Raw genomic sequence first — 20,422 nt, forward strand, 5'->3', positions numbered from 1 at the left:
TCGAATCCTCACTGCCTCTGCCCATACAGATGGGGGAGAGCAGCAGGGATCCAGAGGAGAAGTTGCAGGCTGTGCCACACCACTTCTCACTGCCATGCTGAGCCCTGGCTGCGTCCCCCCTGCACCTGCTTCCGAGTCGAGTGCCTCATTTGCCTCGCCCTAGCTACGGCCATGCTTACAGGCACCAAAACTATTCATGTTCCATGTGTGTTATCCCCGATTAGAACGGAATGTCAACTCTATTGATTTCAGCACAATACAAAACCTGGCACCCCATTGGAGCAGTATGTGGAACAGATTCTAGATTTGGGCTGGCAATGCAGCATTTGCCTGAAGAGCTGGCATATTTGTAGACAGGTGTGAGATGCCATAGTTTATTTGGCCCCAATCAGCTCTATATTATTAGCAAACAAACACCTATCCAGTCTATTGATCCTTTCTACCAGTGCTGTTGCTTATTCCCCAACCAGAACTTAATAGTGGGGCGAGTCAGCCCAAACTTTTTTCTCTTGATTATGTAAAGAGTGGGGAAGGATTAGAGCCTGCCCCTCATTTCTTGTCCTGCTGGCATTTTACCACACAGTAAGTACACTTTAGGAACGGCACTTTACGCCAACCAGAAAATGAACTGTTTTGGGGTTAATGTTTTTAAAAAACTCTTTGGATTAAACATTGTTGGTTAGTCAGCAAACGCAAGCAAGAACTTTTCTTTGGGATTGTTGAGGACAGCTAGGGAATGGTTAATGATGTCTGTGATACCTAAGGTAATGTTTTCCCCCATGTCTCCTCTATCTGACAAGTTAGAATAGGCAATAAGAAGAAATATGTCCAATAAATACCTTAACCCCTTCAGGACTGTCGTATATATACATATATAAACAACGCTGTCCTGAAGCTGTTATACATGTATAGTTTTGTACAGCCCGTGGCAGTCACATGCAAAGGTTCAGGCGGCTATAGAACAACCCGATCACTTGTATGGGGCTGGGGAGGGCTGCTGCCTTGGCCAGGCTCCTCTGTCCCGGATGCAGGCCCAGGACCAGCATGATGGGTCTACGTACCTCGATCAGAGAGAGATCAGCACACTTCCAGTCTCTGACCTCCCCTCTGATCACTGAACATAAAAGTGACATGTATTACATCACATGTCGTTTCTCCCCCTGCTGTGGCCGGAAAGGAAGAAGATAAAGATCAATCTCTTCTTCATGAGCTTCTTTGGGGTCCTTAGGTGACATAAGGGGTCTAATAGACCCCCGATGTCTCCATAAATAGGACCTGTCACATCCTCTTTGCTATCACATAGGGGACTTAGCCCCCTATGTAATAGCAATAATGTTAAGGGAAAACAAAACTTCAAAAATTGAAGTCACATATAAAAAAAAATAAAACACAATTTTTGTTTAAAGTCCCAAATCCCCATGTACATACAAACACAAACACGCATTGGGTGCACCTATGTGTAAAAATGACATTTGCGTCACACGTTGCATAACAAACGGAAACATGGGATTGAGAGCAATAATTCTAGGGCCAGCAATGATTGTAAGCACTAAATTGATGAACGTAAAGCGTTGCCTATGGGCATTTATGGGTATTGCCGTTTTTTGCCATTTCACAGGTGCGTACAATTTTAAGCCTTCACATGTTTGGTATCTATTTACCCGACACAACCCCGTTTCTTATATTTTACCAAATTGGGTATTATATTCTCTTTCTGTGCACTAAGAAAACTCCAGTTGGAGTTGGGATTTAATATTCGTATGTCATGTTCACCTGGATGCATGTCAGAAGCAATATCTCTCAATATTATATTTTATCATGCTTTTCTCCTGTTTAATAGCAAACATATAGTGAGCAAGGGAATTTGGGAATAAGTGTGGAAGTAGTGTGTGAGGTGTAATGTCAGATATCTCATCTAGATTTTGTGTACTTTTGGTATTTGGCCTATTGTAGGGAAGACAACTGTGAAAGGGTATATATTGTACAGCAGAACATGCAGCACAATGTACAGTCCAGAGTGCTGTAAAGTAGAAAATGCACAGCACAATATGCAAAGTGGAGCGGGTTGGCATATTGAATGTACAACACAGGCACAAGGTAGTGTGGAGTAAAGTATAGAATGTACAGCACAATGCACAAGGTGGAGGGTACGTTCACACCATATGCAGTGCGTTTCCGGTCTGATTCTGGTCGGAACGCACTGCATCGCATTGCGGCCTGCTCACTTTTTTGTGGGGCAGTAGGAGGCATGGCGGGCCATTGAAGTGAATGGCACCGTAGCCACGCCCTCCGGCCACAATGCGATCGGCCGCACGGCACATTGAAGGGAATTTATAAAAACTGGAGCAGATAAAATCTGGAGCAGTTGCCTATGCCTGCGGTCTGGTCCGGTGCGATCAAAATAGTGCTTGCAGCATTTTGATCGCACCTCACCGGACAATGTGCCCTGCTATCCCGTGCGGGCGATCGCATTGCGGCTGGAGGGCGTGGATACGGTGCCATTCACTTCAATGGCCCGCCACACCCCCTCCTGCCCCACTAAAAAGTGAGCCAGCCGCAATGCGAGGCAGTGCGTTCCAGCCAGAACCGGTCCGGAACGCACTGCAACTGGTATGAACGGGCCCGGAGCAGTGTGGTATAGAATGTACAGCACAGTGCACAAGGTGGAGCAGGGTAGAATATAAAATGTACAGCACAGTGCACAAGCTGGAGCTGTTTGTGATACAGTACTGTACTGTATTATGTACAGTGTGGTGTACATAATACAGCAGTGTGGGATGCAGAAAGTATATAATATTCTATAGAGTAGTGTAGTAAAGAAGAGTAACACAGTTTGGAGTATATATTGTATATCATGTACTTGAGAATGGAGTGATATGCAATGCAAAACATGCAGCACAGTGTACAGTATAGAGTCGTGCAGAGTGCATCTTGAACATCAATGAGTACAGAGTGGTGCGGTATGGCATATACTGTATGTCATCCGTCACAATGCATACAGTGGAGTGGTTTGCAATACAAAACATAAATCACAGTGTATAGGGTAGAGTAGTGAGGAGTGTATGTTGGATAGCTTAGTGTACAGAGTTGAGCAGTGAAGTGTATACACTGTGCAGCACAGTGTGCAGCACAGTGTGCAGAGTATAGTAGTGTGGGTAACTGAACAATCATTAAGACCTCATCAGACACTATTATAATAGGTGATAAGAAATGTTTTTGGTTTTCTTAGATTTCAGCATAAGGTTCCTTTAACTGCTTATAGTGTGTGGGCGACCACTCTTCATATAATCAGCAGCAAGAAAGACAAGCACCATAGTTAGGTTAGTATTTTTAATAAAGTACCTAAAGTGGCATTATAAAACAAAACCACACAAATGGCATCCTACGATAATAAGACAATAATAATAAAATGCATCATTATGACCGAGGGGAAGTTAATCTAGAGTCATTCTGGGATGAAGGCCGTTCTTTTCCACAGTCACAGTCGGCGTCACTGGCGAATCTTCTTAAAAACCTGTTTGCAGGCTACACCTCCAACCCGCATTTCCTTTGGAAAGAAAATAGAAAATAGGTCAGAAGTTCTCTCAGTCAGCAAATCATCAAAAATCGGATACATTCTTTTGTGCTAAACTATCGGCAGCATATTCTATAAAATATCCTTTCATTGGACATGTAACTTTGAAGCTTGGGCTGCACAAGAGTGACTCATCCTACTGTATCTACAGCTGAATGCACAATCAAAAGTTTCATAAGGTTTCCACTAGAATACATGCGGTTTTGTTAAAGAATTCAAAAGGGAAAAGAAAATGAAAAAGATCTCTTGGAATAGAAGCGGCGTGCACAGTCCAGGGAGGGGTGCAGAGAATGGAGCCTTTGTGCTGAAAAGAAAGCTGGTAGAACATTGCCACAGCCAATCAAAAGCTTTCATCTCAAGGGTTTAACTCCTCTATGGAGAGGGAGACCTGTAACACATTTTTCAGTCTGCAGCCGATCAGTGCGAATGAGCTAAAGAAAATGTATCACTTTCATTTACCATCAGCGTCAGGATGTGTGCAGGATTTATTTTCTATGTATTTACAATAGCCGTCAGAATCCATACTGATTGGTTGGTACGAGTGTCATGCAATATTAAATATGTAAATATGGCATGGTGATAACCAAATTGCAACTTGGTATCTTAAGGTGACACTAAACTCAGGAGTTAAATCTTAAAAATACATTCAAGTACCTTCATTATTATTATCAACAATGTATCTTATTTGTGTATCACTCGGCTGTAAATCCTCAAATCATCTCTGAATTGGTGCTGACACTGTCCTTCCTTTTGGAGGGTGGCTACTTTTGTTCCCCAGGGTCCCTGTGTGTGTTGTAAAGTAGTCACCACTCCAAGCTCACTCCCGTGATGGACTACAATCTCATGTTTAGTTTACTAATTTTGTATTGAGATTATAGTCCAGCACGTTTTTTCTTTCACAGAGCACAGGGCACAGTAATTTTCACAGAGCATGCATAAAACATGCACAGTTTTAGCTTCCTGCAGAAACAGCTGGTCCCCTGAGCACTGGCGTTAATAACCTTTTTTTTTGGGTGACTTCGTTCCCTTGCAGGGTGCAATGGAGCCACCCTTGTGTGTGCTAGTAAGCTGTGAGTATCTCCACAAACACACAGGCACGGTAAGGCAAGACACTATCCTGGTCTCTGTTCCCTACTCCTCCTTCCCCAAGCTAGTAAATGAACAGCTACTAGAGACTGCTCTGTCCTTTGTGGTCTTTTGACTAACAGGAAGTTCAGGGAAGCCGAGCTGAGAGAGTTGGAGCTCCTTGGAAACATGATGACAGTAAGTGCTTGGGGAAAAATGTAAAGAAATACTTTGCTGGGCATTGTGTATTTGTTCAATCCGGATTCATAACAGAAAAAAGTTTGATAGTTGAATAAGTGTTGTTAGTTATGTGGCAAACTAAGTGCAAAACATTGTTTTCTTAGCAAGCCTTCCGAAATAATGGAAGCAGCAGTGCAACACTGTGGCAGCCCTAGGATCACATCCATCCTTGAGCCGTGTACTATGGCACCACATCCGTGTGCCGTTTCTAAATAATTATTTAGATTGGCCAGAAACTTAAAGGTGCTTCTACTGTCATCAGATATGACTGCCCAATCACGGCAGGACCAGGGTGTTACATTGGTGCTTCCTATATTTTCAAAGTCTCAAAGACATAACACCTCATACCTGTATTCAACAAACAAACAACTAAGCTATCTTAGCACTATGCACTAATGAACTGTACAACCAGCGCTAATACACAATCATATTTACAAGGATTAAATGTACTATGTTATTGTATGCCCCATATATGCAATGGATTCATGTTGCAATGTTTTTTGAGGGTATATTTTAATAGATGCTTATTCAAGTGTGAACTATTTTACTGCAAGGTACTAAACAGCAAATATCTAATAATTATGTGCTCCCTAGTATATTAGATATTTGAGCAGTGAAATGGTTTCCTGTTTCCCTTCCAAATCCAAGTGGACATTTCCTGTAGTCAGTGTACAGTTTATGTTGTGTTGTGGAAATTTTATTAGGATGTGTTTGTAGTGTATTGTAATGTTTTGTCATTAGTCTCTCAGTGTCTCGGTGTAAATAGACACTGGGGGATTAATCCATTGGAGGAGATTTCTTATGCGCAGCGGAGCAGTGTCTTCTTGGCGAATGTATGGACGCTGGCTGGGGCCCCCCGTGCAATGCATGGATTTATTGGCTTGCGTGGATACATTTGTTTGGAACGCAGTATATGAAAGGAACGTGCGTTTGTTCTCTCTGGGGTGCCTGATCAACACGCTTGAGATAATGACGTTGTCCCTGTGAATGAGCGCGCATGAGAATCCTAGTAACGTTATGTGGCATTGATCACTGAGCAACGCGGGATAAAGTCACTCCGGTGGTCATTGATTGTTACTACATGTGATTTGTTAGCTGACTCCTGTTCACTTCCTGTCTGTCCCACTTCCTGGTTTGCTGGTTGTTGAAATCATCTGTTGGTTTTCCATCACTTCCTGTCTCGCTGTTTGAGACACCCCTTCCTGTCTGACATCACTTCCTGTTGGGCAGGTATAAACAATAAACATACCTGCGCTCAGGGCTCTGAGCATGGGATCAACGAACAAGCAGCATCTGTCTCCTGACTCTACATGACTCTATAGAAGGGAAATACTTCCAGTCCTTGCATAAAAGAGCGTAGTACAACGGGGGGAAATTCTTTGCGTTTGGTGCAGCTTAATGCGACATGGATTTGTGCGTTGAACCAAGTGAATTTCCATAACAGTTGTGCCTTGTATGCACCTTGTGACCCACCTCCCCTATCATTTCCTGAGAGTGCAATGACTTCTGAGTTGGTGGATTCTAGTGGGGGCATAGAAAGTGTCATCCTCTTATTCTTAAAAACACACAAGGGTGTAAGGGACTATGGGATAAAGGATTTATAGTATAAAAACTAAAGGCAAGTGCGATTTTTTTATGTTACTGTACTACAAGAGAGAAATCATACCAAGTGTAATTCATCTCCTTCCACCCATTGCGTCCAGCCTCGGCCTTCCTTCTCGCCTTTCTGTACACACAGCAGCTTGTCTCCTTCCCAGGTGACCGTTGTCTAGAGAGATACACATTTTTTGAAACATTGAGCCACATATTCATACGAATTACAAGAAATACAGTGCATATGAAACCACAATATTAACATTTGTTAAAGGATACGTTGTCTGCTCACAGTGATCCTTCTTGACTTGTAATGCATGATCTCACTGGGCGATGGCCTACCAACATTAAAAACATATGTGCAGCACATTCCAACAATTAGTGAAAGATCTGTTCAAACTGCAAATTTGTTACAAATTTTACAACAAGAGAAGAGATTTGCATTAATCATTTTACTTCTGTGCTCCACAAAATTCTATAGGGTTGCCACATGTCAGTCACACCTGCCTCTGTGACATTTTTTGTAAGACAGAAAGCTTTTCTACCCTGTAATTATCGGAGAACGTTTATCAATAAATGATTTGCATCAGTTGCGTCAGTAATGATATTACATACACCCACAAAATGGCAAAAAAACAACTAAACCCATGAATTGTCAAAAGGAAACATGTTACAGCTCATCAGTTTGGAGTTAATAAATGACAGCCATATAATTATTCTTCTCACTCATTTACCCTACATATGTGTGTGCCCTACATATGCATGCATGGAAGTGGGGATTTTTTGTTTGTTTTTTTTTAAGCTTATTAGATCTTTTTTAGCACTTTAATATATTTTTTTTTAAATCTTATTACACTTTAATAACTTTTTTTTTTTACACGATTATTGTCACAAGAGGGCTAACAAGCCCCCTATGGTATTTCATTGTGCAGCTAACAGGCACACCATATGGGGACATCAGGGGTCTATTAGACCCCTTATGTCTCTCCAAAAATCTGCTCAAGCAGATCAAGAGCAGAGAGCCCCCGATCTGCTGTTAACCCATCTGTGCTGGCCAGACTTTGACAGCTGTGAATCTGGAAGTGCTCAGAGCTGTGCAGTTCTGGGTTCACACCCTGTAGAGGATATTAAAGGGGAAAAGATTATCTAATTTCTTCCTACTTGCCATCCTAACTGCTGTTTTGGTGGTCAATGGTTCCATGGAGAGACAGGTAAGACAGCAAAGCACAACTGGGTGCATGGCACATTCACAGTCATGTACAAATGATTGGGTGACTTAACAGCCCTGCAGAACAACTTTGATAAAAATAAGGCTGTGGGCCTTCTGAAAAAAAGAAAATTGGATTTTGTGTTGGACTGTATACATCTGTGTTCGCTGGCATTTATTTCTGCTTTTTCTACACATCACTTGTATTCTATACAGGTCAATGGGAAAGCATCTCAAAGGCAAGATTTTTTTCCATGAGTAAGCAGTGTTAAACTTGTTCCTGAGTCATGTACATCGACCATGACCCTCATTCTAAGCAAACACCACATACTGAATCTTCATGTGGAACTAAATATTTGCTTTGTATAGTCCGACCTTTCCCTCAGCATGTCAAACTAGAGAAAATGTAAAGGAGGAAAAACTAGAATTGCTCCAGTTTGGGGTGGGGTGCCTCAATCTCAGAAGAGCTTTTGTGGATACCTTTGCTCAGAAATTCAGCGCACAGGGCATTAATCATGACCTTCACCAGGGCTTGAGTTGGTGAATATACTGCAACAGGAGTATCAGTTCCTAGTCATATGATGCGGTCTAGGTATTTCACATCACTGGAAAAAACCTCTTTGACTGCTTCTGTAGAAATCCTTCTCCATCCAGCAACCTGTGTCCTTTCATTACCCTGGAGAAAAGTTCATTGTCACAGAACAGGACCTTGGATACACCCTATGGTGGAAGAAAATGGGGCAAAATGCTGTAAGCACCCTTATAACCTATGTTGCTAGTGAACACAATGCAGTGGATCGGTCAATATGGACACGCTTTACAGGGTGTCATACACTGACCCATGTATTACTTGTTCTTACACTGCATGGAAAGCAGGACAGCTAATCATTTTAAAGCCAATAATATGTATATGATTCAATTGCAGCTATCTTACAATACTTCTGCATATTTCTATTAATGACTTACATCTTTTCACAGCCTGATTTAAAATTATCTCAGCCTTGAAAAAAAATCTGCACTTTCCCCTCTTGTGTACGTGGAGTGGCCTTTGGAACTTGCTCAGGAAAGAATTGTGCAGAGTAAAGCCATATTTGTAGTACATATGTACCTTCAGGCAACTTATTCTCACAATGCTTCTGAAAGCAGTCGTTAGATGTAAATTTGACGTTTTGACGCGAACAGCATTTCCAGGCAGAAGTTGACTGCGCAAGCAAAGATAATCAGGGAAAAGCAAAACTTGAAGCACTTTACATGAGTTAGTCATGAGGAAGCATAAGAAGGGAATTTTTCAACTTCCATCAAAAGGACTGCTTAAATCCCCAGCCAAGACTTCTCGAGTTGACGTGCCTGTGAAGGCTTGGAAACTGAATTTGCCATTCTTCCATACCTCTGCTACAGTTTGAAGGGATTTTTTTGTCTTTTGCTTTTTATTGTTTGTTTACTCCTCTCATGCCCTTTCCTCTCCTGTTACATATCACTCAAACAATCCATGTTAAGATGCATGATCTCCTCTTAATCTGGCAAAGTATTCTTTTTCTACATCACCTGCTTTCTGCAGGCACGGTCTCTTCCCAAGATGGGCCATACACTGGAATATACAGGAATCATACAAAATTCTAACAGTGGGTGGCTCTGTCAGCTCAACAAAAGTTGATTGAGTAATCAACTTTTGTCGAAGGAGATGGGTCTAAAATGTTAGGCCCAGCAACAACAGTTGACAATCAGCTGCAGTCATTGTTCATGTGTTCAGACAGTGGCAGTCACCTGTGGTCAAAATAAAATAGCCGCACTGGGAGATTCATTCATTCACGATGTTTACCTTGGATGGGCGCAGGCTGAACGGAAAATAAAAGTTATACAGTATGGCCAGCTCAACCCTTTACCTGCACTTTTTTCTCCCCAGCCTTTCTTTTGTACTCTCAAACCCAATGTGGCCCTTCCAGTGCTGCTTCTCCCTGAATAACTATTGTGCAACATCTGACCTGTGTCTATAACCAGTCATCTTACTGAGTGGTGAATGTTTGCGATGCTGGTGGGCCAAAGTATTGTTAAATGTATGTGAATACAAAATGTATTTGGGGAAATGTATACAGTCATTTATAGGAGTTGAAAACAATAGCAGCTGTTATTGTACTCAGTATTAATAAATACCTTTGTCTTCAAAGAACTTAAACTGCAAAAGATACCATTCTGGGAGCACAGGTCAGATTTAAGTTGATACAGTGGGCAGTTCTAATGATGGGAAAATCTGCCCAGGTTTGATTTACGAAGGATCAGAGGATTCAGCTAATTTTGGTAAAAATGCAGCGAGTCCAAAATTAAGAGGTCAATCCTATTAAGTAAAAAAAAAAAAGGCATAGGAAACCAGGCAATGCCATGGGGAATGTGACCATTGGAAAAAAATGTTTAAAAGATTACCTACAGCGCAATGAGGATCTTTTCATGTGGCTTCAAGGGCAACATTGAAAATACACAATTCCTTTAAATAACAGTTCTAGTTGGTATGCCTTTAAACATTACATGGTGTTATGGAACAGTATGATTTTAACAGACAGTCTCAGTAACAACATACAATGGCAGCACTAGGGATACATTCACATCTACACTTTAGGTACGATTTGGTATTCCTGCATCAGGAACTTGTGATTTCCTGCAGCAGGAATCCCAAATCTTCTGTTTACAAGTGGCAGCTATCAGGCAGCAAGTTAATGATCGGCAGCAAGTCAAAGATAAGCACAGCAAATTGTTTAAGACAATGAATCCCATTTATTTCTATGGCCCTTGTTCACACCTAAGCATTTTGTCGCGCTTAGCCTTTGAGCAACAAAATGCCTAGGTGTGAATGGAGCATAAAGATGAGGCCAGAACACAGTTTAACCTGAAGATACTTAAAAATTTTAGGGTTAGGGTTAGTAAAGAATCAATACATAAAATGCCGGGGCGTCTATAGATTTTTTTGCTGCCCAAGGTGGCAGGGGTGGGTTGAAGTGCAGCATTCCCCCAAGCTCCTGGCAACCACTGACGTCACTGGTTGCCAGGAGCTCAGTGGGACGCCGGCAAGAGTGTCCCAGGTTGCTAAGATATGGGCAGAGAGATGTGCATGACCCTTAAACATCTCACCACCGGGCTCTTAGCAACCTGGGACACACTTGGCAAGAAAGGGGGCAGCAGGCACAATGCAAACATGCAGCAGAGCAGCTATGCCGCTCTGCCTGCTGCACCCCCACGAAATGCCACTTGAGGCAATAGCCTCAGGGTGCTTCATTTCAGGGAGGGCCCTGTGAAATGCCATTGAGAACAAGAAAGCCTTTATTTTTTTTAAAGCTGTGCCTTGCAGCACAAAAAAAAAGTGTGCTATGGACATGACAGCAGCCAAAAGTGACCGCTGACCTCAAATCATCAACTAAAAGAATAAAAAAATGGCAGCAATCGATTGCCCAAACACCTAGCAGTCAGAATTAAAGTACACTTTCCTAACTGACCCAACTGACCTCTTACCTTGTGTGATGCCTCCTGATCCGAACAGCTTCTTCCTTCCACTCATTTTCCAAAGTCCTTCCAACGCTGGTTTCGTTTTCTGATCCAGCGCAGACTCTTCGGGTCCAGCGGAGTCTGTCAATCGTGTGTGCTCCCGGATGTCTGGCTGCGTCCATTCAGTATCAGCAGTGCTCTCCTCCTCTCACCTCACATGCACCCGCCCACACTTCCTACTTCACACCGTTCGGGACCCGGGGCTTCTGCACCGTGAGCGAGCGGCACTGACACAGGTAAGTTTGTTGGTATTTGCTTTTAATGCTGGCGCATATATCTACTGCTGAACCAGATTTTTTGAACCCATCTGAACCAGACTTTTTGCTCTTGGACCATAGCCATTTGAACATGTCTGCCTAATGCTCTCACATGCAACTCCCCCAAAATCTATTGCTTCTCTTGCCATCGCCCTCGTAAATCTAGCCTCTGCTGATCGAACTGCATCCTAGAACAGTAGCATGCTATAATCTGCTCTGAATAAGGTTACTTCCACCAAATTACATCCTACTAATCCCCAGCCTTGGCACAATAGATCCCTACAAAGAGCCACACATGTAGCTGAACAGAAGTGGAGAAAACCTGGTCTAAACAGGTTTCCTTGAAGGAGTAAAAATTCCTTAATTTCAAAGCTGGACTATAAGTAGATATTAAAGACACAAATTAATGCAGTTCTGTAATTATTAATATATCAATACATGTATTTTTTCCAAGCAGAAAAGATTGAATAAAAAAATTCATCCTGCCCCCTCGACTCACCAGTCTGAGACTGTGCTGTGAAAAAAGAAGTAGCACAGTGATGTCACTCACAGTGATGTCACAGAGATTGCACAGGGGTGAGACCAAGTCAAATTCAGCTACTTATACTTCTTGCATTTAAAAAATATTTTCTTTATTTGAAAGAAATAGTGAAAAACTATAAAAACTAATTTTCAGGGCAGCTTTTACGTAATTTCTGCACCCCAATATATTTACCTCAAAATAATACCATTAAAGTCGGTACATTAAAATTATAATACAATCCCAATTCATAAAAGTTGGGACGTTGTGTAAAATCTACATAAAAACAGAATTCTGTGATTTGTAAATCTCATAAACCCATATTTTATTCACAATAGAAAACAGAAAACATATCAAATGTTTAGACTGAGAAAATGGACCTTTTTAAGAAAAAAAAAAAAGGTAATTTTATAATTGATGGCAACAACACTGCTCAACAAATTTGGATCAGGACAACAAAAGCTGACAAAGTAAGTGGTACTAACAAGGAAGAGCTGGAAGAACATTTTGCAACTAATTAGGTTAATTGGCAACAGGTCAGCAACATGATTGGGTATAAAAAGAGCATCTTATAGAGTCAGAGGGGGTGATTTACTAACCTAAACACACACACACACACACACACACCAGGTGTGTGTGATTTTCACACAGCAAAACGTATTTATCAACCAAAAAGTCTCTAAAAGCATATTTCCACTAATGCCATATATGGAAAAATCATGCACATGATGCATATATAATGCTGCTTCACAGTTTAGACAAAAATGGTTAGCTCATGCATTTACATTCCTTGCATTCATCAACGCAAGCAACACAACATAGAGCTAATTTACCCAACATCACCTTGGAATTCCTTCAGGGCTTTGCACAACACACCTGCTGGGTGTGTACACATTACAAAGGTGTTTAGATTCCACCCATAGATCATGCTGGGAGGGAACACACTGCAGAGGTGTATACTTGTTCGTGGCGTGTTTATAAGGTTAGTAAATCAACCCCAGAGTGTCTCATAAGTAAAGATGGGCAGAGCTTCACCAATCTGTTAAAAGCTGCATCTAAAAATTGTCGAACAATTTCAGAATAATGTTCATCAAAGTAAAATTGCAAAGACTTTAAATATATTATCATCTACAGTACATATCAAAAGATTCAGAGAATCTGGAGAACTCTTTTGTGCGCAAGGGACAAGGCAGATGCTCGTGATCTTCGGCCCCTCAGAATGCACTGTATAAAAAACAGGCATGATTCTGTGATGGATATCACTGCATGGACTCAGGAATACTTAAAAAAATTACTGTTTGTGGACACAGTTCGCTGTGCCATCCAAAAATGCAAGTTTTTTAAGCTCTATCATGGAAAGAAGAATCCATATCTGAACATGATCCGGAAAACTCCACCATCTTTCTTCTCTGGGCCAAAGCTCATTTAAAATGGCCTGTTGCAAAGTGGAAAACTGTTCTCTGGTCAGGTGAATCAAAATTTGACATTCTTTTCACAACCATGGACGCTGTGTCCTCCAGACTAAAGAGGAGAGGGACTTTCCGGGTTGTTACCAGTGCCCAATTCAAAAGCTTGCATCTTTGATGGTATGGGGGTGCATTAGTGCGTATGCAATGGGCAGCCTGAACACCTGGAAAGGCACCATCAATGCTGAAATATATATCCAGGTTTTAGAGCAGCATATGCTCCCATCCAGATGACGTCTTTTTCAGGGAAGGCCTTGCATATTTCAGCAGGACAATGTTAAACCACAAACTACAACTATGACAATAGCATGGCTTCATAGTAGAAGAGTCTGGGTGCTTAACTGGCCTGCCTACAATCCAGACCTTTAACCAATTAAAAATATTTGGCGCAAATATTTCGTTTGAAACGAAAAATACCACAAAGAAGAGCCAGGACTGTTGAGCAGTTAGAATCCTATATCAGGCAAGAATGGGACAACATTCTTCTCCCAAAACTCCAGCAACTGGTCTCCTCAGTTCCCAGACATTTACAGAGTGTTGTTAAAAGAAGAGGGGAGGCCACACCGTAGTAAACATGGCCCTGTCCCAAGTTTGAGATGTGTTGCTGTCATCAATTTCAAAATTACCTTATTTTTTTCTTATAATGGTAAATTTTCTCAGTTTAAATATTTGATATGTTTTCTATTTTCTATTTTGAATAAAATATGGATTTATGAGATTTGCAAATCATTGCGTTCTGTTATTATGTAGATTTTACACTTTTTCGGAATCGGTGTTGTATGTAAGTGTGATTTTTACTTAATGCAGCAGAATGAAAAATCTCAAAGGAATTGTTTGCATCTTACTTTAGGAGAACTTTCTTACAATTTCGATGCTATGTTGTGACCCACACAAGGAAAAATGGTTTGTATAAATTGTTAGCATAACAAGAAGATAAAATCAAGTTGGGTGGGCGAGGACACAAATTAGCATGATGGCAACATTTTTATAAACTTGCAATCGCTAAAATTCCAAAGTGTTAGTCTTGCGAGCACTCAGTCTTCACACAGTAAACACAAATGTCATCAATATCATCCAATTACATTGTTGGGATCTGTGGCTCAATCTGTGTCTGTGTGTGTGTGTGTATATCCTTCCTTAAATCTTTATAACATATTATCCAATTCTGAGTTTTGTTTTCCCATGATTTGACATTAAGGGAAATGTTCTCTTTCCTCTCCCCTCATATCCTCATACCCCCCTTCCCCCACACCATTTCCACTGTATCGCCCAATTACTGTTGGCATTTGTAAGTACACCACACATTGCAAATCCATTAACAATCACCCCTTTCACTGCACATTGGTTTGCCATGCCTACTGGCCAGCGACTGTCCCCTTCCCTGCACAGGAACACCTCCCTGCACATTGGTCCTCCACATCTGACTCTTCATACACTGTCCCTCAACACCACACCCAGCTGACCCCTCCCCTGGACCCCCAAACCTGCTACGCCAGGCCTGCACTTTCCCCCATCTCCACACTGATCCTACACACACACGATGACCAACCTCTCCCATGCGCCACTACTGTCATATTTACTCACCACCTTCATGAAAACCTCAGATCAGCATGGCTGGCACCCAAGCTGCATTAAAATATGATATGAGCAAAATCTGCTCACATTCCCCCAACACCATTCACACTTCTGATCGATGTTTAACCTACCCATCAGATAAAGCAAAGTCGTTTGTCCCTTATGTGATCACCTAGATTGAATTTCATGCTGATTCCCCCAGCCATATAACCACCTCTCATTTGAGCCCCCACCTCATATCCACCATTCACTTTTCAGTAAATAACATTTTATTTGTAACCTTAAGACATCACTGGCTAATATTATTCCCAATGGGTTTCAGGGAAAGAGCAAATGTATAATATAAATTAGCAGATTTTCACAGATTTACAATTTCTATTCAAAGTCAATACTTGTTTATATAGAGATATTCTTCTTCAACTCCTCCCATGCTCACCTCCAGGACTTCACTAGAGTCTCTCCCATCCTATGGAACTCTCTACCCCAACCGGTCCGTCTATCTCCCACTCTGACTGCCTTTAGGCGATCCCTTATGACTCATCTCTTCAGGGAAGCCTATCCCAGCTCAACCTAACCACTGAACTATCACTTTCTCAAACAATTCATCCCCTCATAGCTAACTCCTCATGTATCACTTGCCCCTCCCTTTTAGATTGTAAGCCTTCACGGGCAGAGCCCTCATTACCATCTTGTCTTGAATTGTATTGTGATTGCAATGACGTCTTTGTATTGTAAAGCGCTGCGCAAACTGTTGGAGCTATATAAATCCTGTATAATAATAATAATAATAATATGCAGTAAAGAATGTTTTACCTTGCTTTAAAGCTAGTTATAAATTGATGAGTGCGTTTGCCATTTGTTTCACTAGCAAGTCACAATAGTCACATGTTTAGGACTCCACCTTCATCTCTTAGCATTAAGACCCAGTTGAATAGCTGGCAGGAAATTACAAAATATCTAACACTAGCTGCCACACCTGACAGGAATGTACAGAATTTAAAAATGTGGTAGCCCTCAAAGATGCAAGGATTCTTTCATTTCTGATTTAGAGCATTTGGAAATTAAGCATAACAATTTTAAATATCATTTTAACGAAAGAAAAAGAAAAATGGTGCATGAAAACATTTACAGAAAAATAATACAAAAACTACAGAAAAATAAAGGGGATTAAAAGTGAAAAGTACTTGGCGAAAGTTCACCTGGTCCTTGGTTTCGTGCTTAGTACAATTTAATTGCACAGCAGATGTCAGGACATAAATGTGCACGTCTAAGTGCATAGAGAGTTAGAGACAAGGAATGTTGCGTGCACGGATTAGTAACCACACACATTAGTGTGCACACCTCGTAGCAGATGCACAAATGTGTGTGCATGCCCTCCATTGACATTGGCACCAAACAGGCTATGAAACTTGAATTCTGCAAAGCTTCATTGCTGAATGGTCTTTAAGTCTGTTTCCTGTAACCCGTGATCCTGAACTTTTGTCTGATCTTCATTGCTGACCCAGCTTTGTGCTGACCTGTTTTTGGATTTCTCTTGTTTGCTTAGGTTTGCTGTTTATTCCTTATACCGATCTTGGCCTGGACATCTGAACAAGATTCTGCTCACTGGAACTGTACCTCACTGCCTGCTTGTTGCTAATTTTGGTTTACCTCTGACCCTGCTTACAATTTGGTGCCTTGCAGCTCATCTGTTAATGACCCTGGCCTGTGACCTAACTCCACTCCTATCTGAACATAGTACACCCTTGGTGCAACGATGGCTGTACACATCTGACACCAGCACTCCCTAATTCCAGTCATCAGTTCCTGCACCTTGGCACTTGTGCCCTTGCTTCAGCCTTGAGGCCCTGTCTGAGCTTCCAGGGGTGCTTGGAGTAACTGAAGCTTGTGTAAGGGAATTGTGTAACCCTTGTCATCTCTGGCTTCTCAAGACAGTAGTGCAATCACGGTCACCAGATCTCATGAATGACTTAGCATGTTCTTTATAGTTTGATGAAGACTAGAGCTGCAGCTGCCAATAGTAGCAGCTTTTTGTTGACCATCTAGAAAGTGTCGCTGAGCCAACCCCAATCAAATGAGCTGAGGGGAGTGATGTAGAAGTAGCCCTGAAGTGCTTTATTATATTTCAGCAGACACTCCCTTAATGCCAATTTTCTCAGCCATATCAAGATTTCCAGAAGACCATGACAACCAACGTAGGATTGCACAGAATGAAATTACAATTTGTAAGACACCACACACGATGACATGACTTGAATCTAGTTATGTCTTCCTCAGACAGAGCAATGTGTCCCATACACTATCTGCCACAGCCTCCTCCCCCTCCCTGTAATATAGGCATGATTATTGTTTTCTGTACATTTGTAAACACTTTTTATCATAACATAGATTTTGGATATTTAAAAAACTAACTCTGGACAGTTAATCTGTAGCTCATTGGTACAGATCACCTGCCCCAGTCTGACAGATGTGTATTCCTCCAGATTGTCAATACGGGGCATTTATGACATGATTACATAACAGGCTTTCTAGATTCTGCCAAGTACTTTTAAGTACCAGGGCTTTAACAATTTCAAATTTCTTTTCTATAGTAGCTTTGAGCAAATTTTCTCTCTATAAATCCAATTACGGTAGTGGAAAAAAATGAACTGCAGCGCCCAAAATTACACATTGTCAATTTAAAGAGAGATTATATTACACAGTTCCTCTTATGGTATATAACCTTTATGCTTTGACTTTTTGTTCATCCCAGAACATTAAACAGTGCAGTTACAAGAACAGCATGACTTCTGTGTACAGAGATAGCATGAACTAAGGTGAATAAACTGAAGAGGAAACGAGTGTTTACACTGGTCAATGGGTGGCGTCTAGCTGATTTCATCCAGATGTTGAATGCGTAATTCAAAGTTTTGTATTATCATCAGAAACGATGACTAGGCCTATAGCGAGCACAGAAATTATACCACTATGTTCAGGAATAAAAGATAACTCCGGATAATGAAGCTGAATGCTTTTCCCCTCTCCAGATAATGATGCTGAATGCTTTTCCCATCTCCAGATAATGATGCTGAATGCTTTTCACCTCTCCAGATAATGATGCTGAATGCTTTTCCCCTCTCCAGATAAGGATGCTGAATGCTTTTCCCCTCTCCAGATAATGACCCTGAATGATTTTCTGCTTGAAGTAAATTAGTTATGTTTTTAAAATCCTAAAACGTTTCCATTATATAAGAGTATATATAAATATACACATATATACACATACACACAGATTACAAATAAAAACTCAGCCAGGAGAATGGATGTTGAATTTAGGATACAAAATCTCAAATGCAAGTAATTCCCCTCCAAAAGAAGAAAGGATTACTGTAAAATGCAGTGGGAGTCAACTTACTTGATACAAGAGGCCTCTAGTATGGCCCCTAATATTGCCAAAAATTCAGTGAATGTAATAAGCTGTCAGAGACTACAAACATGCAACACGAGATGTTGAGAGACTGCAAACATGCAACACGAGATGTTGAGAGACTGCAAACATGCTATAGAAGTTGTTGGAGATTGGGGACACGTTTCAAGAGACAGTCATAGACTAGAGACATATTACATGAAACTGCTAGCGATCACTACTATTACAGCTCCTTTACAAATCAGTGCTTGTACAGTTGGGCTACTTACAGACCCCTTCAAATTCCTTCTGCTACATTTAATATTTCTTTCACCAAAATACATTATTAAAGATCAGAGGGAAAAAAAATGGATGGACAGTGCAGAAATAACTGAGATAGTTGAAAAGAAATAAACCAAACTATATAAATTAGCCATTCTAAAAAAATATGCTTGACTGGCTTGATTAGGCATACCAGTAGTCCTAATAATAGGTTAACAGGAATGTATGGAAGTGAGAGGGAGTGGGCAAATAGGAAGTACCAGAGATTTGCAGAATCAGAACAACCTATGATTTGGACCTAGTAGTAAGGACTGCAGACTGCTGCAAGTTTATGCATGTACCTGTTGGTACTTATACTTGTGAGGCAAGTGTACATATACCATATGCAGGAGATTCAGTGCATTCTGTATATAAGCAGAGGCAGGACAAAGGGATGCTTTTCACTGCCTTATTCACGCTTGTCGATTTGTCATACATTTTGTTGCATTTCTACTTCTGGTAAAACACACGGACCTAACAAAAGGCTTTGGTTTTCAGTGGGGTTGTTTCCCTCCAATGCATTGTATTGTTGTGCATGGGAAAGAAAGCCCTGCATGCTGCATTGTAGGGACATTGACCAGGTTTTCCCAATCAAATCAGTCTTTCCAAAATGCAACACATTAAAATATGGTTCTGGTATGAATGGGCACCAAGCCAGTGAGAAGCAGTGACTGAGAAGCAGCATGTCCCTAACGGTTTTAATGGTTTGCAGCAACTGTTGCTTGCAGATAACACTTTCATATACAATTAACTGACCTGCAATAGAGACATTCCAGGAAAACTGGCTCACAGTATGTAGAATGGAGGAGAAAGAGCCAGGACAGCTTTGCTGAAAGGGTGCTGAATACATAACATCGCCTCCCAGCAGAGGTAGTAGAGAGTAACACCCCAAGAGAATACAAAACTAATCTGCTCACTAAGGAACTCTTTGTTAAATAAATGGGCTAATCTGGCCTTAATTCTTACCATGCATTTGCGATCATCTACTCCAGACAAATCCTCTTCAAACTCCTTTCCCACATCAAAATCCATGATGTAGTTCCTAAAAGTGCTCAGTGTCTTAATCACCATGTGCTCCCCATTCTGAATAATATCTTTGTCCGGCTTCAATAGAGTGGCGATCTTCCTCAGAGCGACATTGACGTCTGTGGAGGGAGAAGAAGAGGAATGTTATTGTCTTTGAAGGGGAGACCCCTCATACCTGAGCAGCCTGTAATCAGTAATGGCCTTGCTGCTCAATCCCAGGCCTTCATCCTGCTTAGAGTACAAATAGCGGCTGTGTGGGTATACATTCAGGATCAACATTCCTATGTAATCACAGCACCTAATTCAATGTGGGGACTTAGGGGTAAAAGAAAGAGGCTTTGGCTCAGCAAGCTTTATAGAATTATACAGAGTTCACGTAATATGTATTGTCAATGATATATAATGGCCTATTAAAATAAATCTGTAATCCAAATTCACACCAATCAAAATGGCACACATCGGCATTGCCAAATAAGGTCATTACTTTAAGTAAAAAGAAAATACTACTTTCTTTATCAAAACTGAGGGTTCTATGTGAGCTGAAGCTTAGATTCCACATGATGCAAGCTGCCTAACTACTAGGAGCACTACGGGTGTTCCAATGCTGCAGTCATTTCAGACAAAGCAAAAGGAGAGACAAGTGAACATGAGGCTGTCCCCTA

At 41.2% G+C, this 20,422-nt stretch overlaps 1 protein-coding gene across 1 annotated transcript in view; it reads right to left on the reverse strand.

The window, feature by feature from the left end:
* Positions 1-3,316: 3,316 nt before the first annotated feature.
* RBP1 (retinol binding protein 1) overlaps positions 3,317-20,422 on the reverse strand; it is a 25,252-nt gene continuing 8,146 nt past the window's right edge. Inside the window, exons 2-4 of the mRNA XM_018559295.1 lie at positions 19,701-19,879; positions 6,546-6,647; positions 3,317-3,547 (exon numbers count right to left, since the gene is read on the reverse strand). Of these exons, the coding sequence (XP_018414797.1) occupies positions 3,491-3,547; positions 6,546-6,647; positions 19,701-19,879 (338 nt within the window). The 3' untranslated portion in view covers positions 3,317-3,490. The remainder of the gene's footprint in view (positions 3,548-6,545; positions 6,648-19,700; positions 19,880-20,422) is intronic.

The sequence above is a fragment of the Nanorana parkeri genome, unplaced genomic scaffold (genome assembly GCF_000935625.1).
Source record: "Nanorana parkeri isolate BGI_ZX_2015 unplaced genomic scaffold, ASM93562v1 scaffold387, whole genome shotgun sequence".
Classification (NCBI taxonomy): Eukaryota; Metazoa; Chordata; class Amphibia; order Anura; family Dicroglossidae; genus Nanorana; species Nanorana parkeri.